This window comes from Cucurbita pepo, chromosome LG01, assembly GCF_002806865.2.
Source record: "Cucurbita pepo subsp. pepo cultivar mu-cu-16 chromosome LG01, ASM280686v2, whole genome shotgun sequence".
In the NCBI taxonomy this organism is placed as follows: Eukaryota; Viridiplantae; Streptophyta; class Magnoliopsida; order Cucurbitales; family Cucurbitaceae; genus Cucurbita; species Cucurbita pepo.
The window spans coordinates 13,878,437-13,883,946 of record NC_036638.1 but is presented as its reverse complement, the minus strand read 5'-3'; the positions used below and the strand labels follow the sequence as shown (position 1 = coordinate 13,883,946).

General features: G+C 33.8%; 1 protein-coding gene across 1 annotated transcript; it reads left to right on the top strand.

Moving 5' to 3' along the window:
* The first annotated feature begins 294 nt into the window (after positions 1-294).
* Positions 295-1,954, top strand: LOC111798531 (exopolygalacturonase-like). Its single transcript, XM_023681788.1, has 4 exons — positions 295-441; positions 525-824; positions 1,061-1,579; positions 1,679-1,954. Exons 1-4 carry the CDS (start codon positions 295-297, stop codon positions 1,952-1,954), a joined length of 1,242 nt encoding a protein of 413 aa, XP_023537556.1.
* The last annotated feature ends 3,556 nt before the right edge of the window (positions 1,955-5,510 follow it).

Genomic DNA, 5,510 nt, shown 5'->3' with positions numbered 1-5,510 from the left:
GGCCAATGCCCAGCTTCATTGAGATTCAACGGTTCATAGGCAAGTGAGAGAGATATTGCAAGACAACCATTAACGAACAACTTAGCGAAACAATAAACAACATTTAGTTATCAATTTAGGTTTGGATTAAGAGAGGGAGATAGATCCATAACTTCTTTTAGCTCCATCCCAACTTGATTTCTGTTCTTCAATTGGTATTAAATACATAAAAGTTCCAAATCTAAAACCAAATATCATTGTCTCTCACTAGTTTTCAAACAATATACATAAAAAAGAAAAGAAAGCAAAGGCAGCATGAGTAGGATCAAGTCGAGTTTCTTGGTTGCTACAATTTTGATGTTATTATTGTTAGCTTTTACCGTCGATGCTCAATCTAGCGCCGATGTTGTTTTTTATTTGGAATCATATGGTAACATAGTGCCTGGTACTGACATCACGACGGTAAATATACAATATGAACATCAATATTATCACTAGTTGAGTTGATCGATTGTTTGCTAATTTTTGTTACTTGTGAAATGTAGGCTTTAGCAAATGCATGGAAGGATGCATGCGCGTCCAGTCGTTCTAGTGCAATTGTCATTCCGGGAGGGATTTTTGAAGTAAGGGAAGGGAAGTTTGCAGGACCTTGTAAAAACCGAATTGACTTCCAACTTGGAGGAACACTGCGGGCACCAAAAACCCTTCCGGGAGATAATTGGATTATTTTTGCACATATTGACAGATTGACAGTATCGGGTGGAGGAGTTTTTGATGGCCAAGGAAAGGAAGCTTGGGGAAAGAATGATTGCTATAAACGCATAAATTGTGCCCAACTCCCCATTGTAAGCAATATGCCTTCAACTTTCCTTTTCAATCTCGTGCTTCTTGTTGTTTTTGAAAGGGTCTCTTAGATGCCTTCTCTCATCTTCTAACGTTTATAATTTGGTAAATGTTCTTCCTTTTCGAGAGGATAATCTTTAAACAATCAAGTTTTCAATTTTATTGGGTTCTATTCAAATTTTTCGCTTTATTACTACGGACTCTCACAAAATATTATTTGATTATACAAAATGTTTAGAGTTTGAGGTTCAACTTCATCACCAATTCAATCGTGACGAGAGTAACGTCACTTGATAGCAAGAACTTCCATATCAACGTCCTCGGCTGCAACAACCTCACATTCCATAATATCAATATAATTGCACCAGAAAACAGTCCCAACACTGATGGAATACACATCGGTCGATCAAATAGGATCACGATCACAAAGTCCAAAATTGCAACAGGAGATGATTGCATTTCTCTTGGAGATGGAAGCAGACAAATTGAAGTCGCCAACGTGACATGCGGGCCAGGACATGGCATAAGCGTCGGAAGTCTTGGAAGATACACCAACGAAGAACCTGTTGAAGGTGTCCTCGTAAAGAACTGCACGATGATTAACACCACTAACGGTGTCAGGATCAAAACGTGGCCAGGTTCTGCTGCTAGCGGCACCGCCACCAATATGCACTTTTTGGACATTATAATGGTCAATGTTGGCAACCCTATTCTAATAGATCAAGAGTATTGTCCGTGGAATCAGTGCAATCGGCAGGTATTGATCGCATTCTCAAAGCTTTGATTCATTTTGTCACTATAACTTTCACAAATAAACCATTTACGGAAATTTTTGTTGTCTCATTTTGATTTTCAGATTCCTTCGAAAATTAAGATTAGTAAAGTGAGCTTCGAGAACATTAGAGGAAGTTCTGCAACTCCCGTGGCAATCAAACTTATTTGCAGCCGTAGCTTCCCATGCGAAGAAGTGAAATTTCGTGACATTGACCTCACTCCCAACGGAATAATAGGTCCTATTACATCCCAATGCACGAATGTGAGACCCATCATCTCAGAAAAACAAAACCCTAAAATCTGTGCCTCTCCTTATCAACCTCCCCTGAATTGTTCATGGAATTGTTCATTGCCATAGTACTTCAAAATAATAAACAACCTTAATTAAGAGAAGACAGTCTCTATCCATTCGAGGCTCTATCTTTTGAATTTTTTTCTTGTACTTTTCGAGATAAATAAGATGGTCGAATATTTGAAGGAGACTTTGTGTTGGGAACAATGTAATATCTTTAGTACCTCAACATTATAAAACAAAATTGTTTCACTCTTATTTTTCATTTTAGATTTGAATTCTAAATAAGACAATGCAACTGTGGGGAACTATGGTTAAAAAAATAAAAAAAAAATCTACCACCCCTCTCTATTAGTTACTCTAGACAAATCATTTACCATTAGAAATTTTTGAGATAGATTCCTAAGTGAAGATCGGATCTCCTAACAATATTTGTTGGATATCATGGATTCGTCATCATTGTGAAAGAAGAATTGACATTAGAGGGGACTAATCCAGTCAGTCGTGTTCTTAAATCTATCTTTTTCGTCAATTGTGTAATTTCAGTTGCAATTTTTAGATTAGAAAATTAAGTGACAAGTATTAATATGTATACTAAGAATTTACATTTCATATCAAATTATCTACCCATTTATCTCGACCAATTTTAGTTTTAGAAAAAATGTCGATAATTTAAGAAAAATTTAATCTCAAAAGAAGCTAAATGTTCTAGGAGGTTACTATACCACAACTTATCCAAACGGGCCAAAATCCGTGGTAAACAAGGTAAAAAAATGACAAAAATTGCAAAAGTGAAAATAAAACAAAAACTTGGTCTCGATTGATGATGCTCTGTTCCGTGTTTTCAAGTCTTAACATATTTGTTGTTCGTGAGTTGAGATATTTTTCTAGACCTAACTCAGTAAGTTGGATCATAAAAATTTTCAACTCCAACAACCCTTCTTAAATAATTAAATCTTTTGATTTTCACATTTAGAATAATATCTAAGAAAAAAAAACGCGAACAAAGCTTTTTGGAAATTGCCTATGGTGCCCCATGTTGAAGATTTTGACTAAGATTTGGAATCACGATTCTGTAACTGATTCCCTCAACATTCCCCAACATCCATTGCGACATGGCTACATTACCAACTTGTCTTGAATTGCTTATAAGAGTGAAAACTATCCACACAAAACCAACACGGTTTCTTTAAATATGTTTATAAAGGTCGTTGCAGTGGTACGGTGGTGAGTATTTCCGCTTGTCACTCGAGTTATTATGTTCCAGAGGTCGTTGTATTACAAGGGTGAGCATTCCTGCTTGTCACTCGAGTGACCGGAGTTTGATGCCCAACAATAACAAGTTTAATCTTGTCTTGACAATTTTAATTCGATTCTAAATTGTATTCTTTTTGTAACGGTGATTGATAAAATCTGGTGTGTTAACAAATTATATATTTTTCGAAAGTCGTCGTTGTAGAGTGATGAGTATTCTGGCCTGTAACACGTGTGACCCGAGTTTGATCCCTCGCAACGACGATTTTAATTTTAATTTTCTTTTGAATAGTTTTAATTGAATTCGAAATTCAATAGCGGTGAATCACATGATTTGGGTTTTTTCCCCAACAACAAAATTTAGAATTGGATTTCTTTTTCTCTTGTGTCTTACCAAATAATATATTTTTTAGAGGTCGATATAATACAGCAGTGAGTATTCCCGCTTGTAACTCAAGAGACCTGAGTTTGAACCCCGACAATAATAAGTTTAGTTTCTTTTGCAAATTTTCACCGGATTTGAAATTGGATTACTTGTTCCGAATCTTCGATTGATAAAATCTAGAGTGTTAACAAGGGATCACTTTTTCTAAAGACGATTGGTAAAATCTAGACCGCTAACAAATAATTTATTTTTTATGAGTCGTTGTAGTACAGTGGTGAGTATTCTTGCCTGTCTGGGTTTGATCCTTGAAATTTGAAATTGGACAGCGGTGAACCTGAGTTCAATCCTTGATAACGGCGATTTTAATTTTATTTTGGTAGTTTAACGGAACTCGAAATTGGACCGCGGTGAAAAGAAAGAGTATTATATCCTAACATACCAAGGACACCTAGCATACCAGAACACGAATTAAGAGACTACTATTGAGTCTACTATCAACCTACCTTGAAAATCACTGACAACCTGCATAATCAACATTCTCCTGTAGGACAAAGCCATTGGACAAGATAATCAAATAAACTATCAAGTGACACATCCATAATCAACCTCACACCTAACTCAAAGGTTCCATACTAGAGTTGAAAAAGCTCTGCAGACACTGTATTGACTACAATTACCTACATGCTAACTTGAAAATAACATCAACGACTTTTTTTCCTTAAGGCACTTGCTTTAGTCTTTTTTTTTCCCTAGAAACTACTTGACCGTTTTTTATCGATGAGTAATGCATTTAATAAATAAAAACTATATGAATAAATATCTTATCTTATCCTTACTGACAGAATGAGATTTATTTTAATAAAAAACATAATTTTTTCACGATTGGATAACATAAATTAGTACCCAATAATTTTCACAAATCTAGTATATAACATCTAATCATCCACTTTCTCCATATATTTCTACCCAACCTAAAAAAAAAGAAAAAAACAAAGAATTCGAACATATAGTACTATAAGTAGTGAATGGAAGTATAGGTAGAGGAGTAACCATTTTGGTATTAAAAAATATATAGATTTCAATCAAATTAAATTGTCTATCCAAATCTTAACATTCTATAATTGTTATGTATAAATAATTTTAGAATGATCAAATTATATCTCTGTTTAAAACTAAAATGTATGTAATAATATTTGCACATGGATTTCTTTAATGTCGAAATCAAATAAATGAATGAAATAATAATACATTCAATAAAAAAATTTGTCACGAGTGAGCCTTTGGTGTAGTGATATGATTCTTGCACATTAATTCTCCTTTCCTAATCGAGGTACATACATAAAATTGTAGTAATGCAAAATATGAGATAATGACGGATAGATATCATATCTCAGTCTTGACCATATATATATTATTTACATGTACTTACACTCATAAGATTTATAAGAAACAAATATATTATTTTTTAACGTTCATAGATTTTTTACACATAAATTTAAAAAATATTTGCGGTTCCATAGTTTAGTGGTTAGGACATTGGACTTTGAATCCAATAACCTGAGTTCAAATCTTGGTCGAACCTTTTCCATATTTCTTTACTTACTTATAAATAGCTTTTCACCCCTTGATTTTCTTCACAAAATTTCTTCATTATATTTCCCTCAATCTAAAACATTTGTGCAATGTCTTAAAAGGTTGTCTTAATTTTGGAATTTGATCTAAGACGTATTAACTCTTGGTTTCTTTATCAAAAGCACTCAACTTAATCTTCTAAAGCTAAAGAAAAACTCAATTTTGAAGAAAATGGATTGTAAGTAAGATTTCGATCCTTCCCCTAGAATTTTACGTGAAAATCATTTTTTCAATTGGACACAGTATGAGTCTTGTTAACCTTTGTGGTCTTCTATGGAAATATTCCTTCGAGGTGCAAAAATCGAACAAGATATGTTTCTCTTGACAAATAAAATCTTAACATTTTTAGAA

Excerpts from the sequence above, each read along its gene's own strand:
- LOC111798531 (XM_023681788.1), top strand. The coding sequence starts at position 295 with ATGAGTAGGATCAAGTCGAGTTTCTTGGTTGCTACAATTTTGATGTTA. Across the intron at positions 442-524 it reads CTGGTACTGACATCACGACG|GCTTTAGCAAATGCATGGAA; the intron begins GTAAATATACAA and ends TGTGAAATGTAG. Across the intron at positions 825-1,060 it reads ATTGTGCCCAACTCCCCATT|AGTTTGAGGTTCAACTTCAT; the intron begins GTAAGCAATATG and ends CAAAATGTTTAG.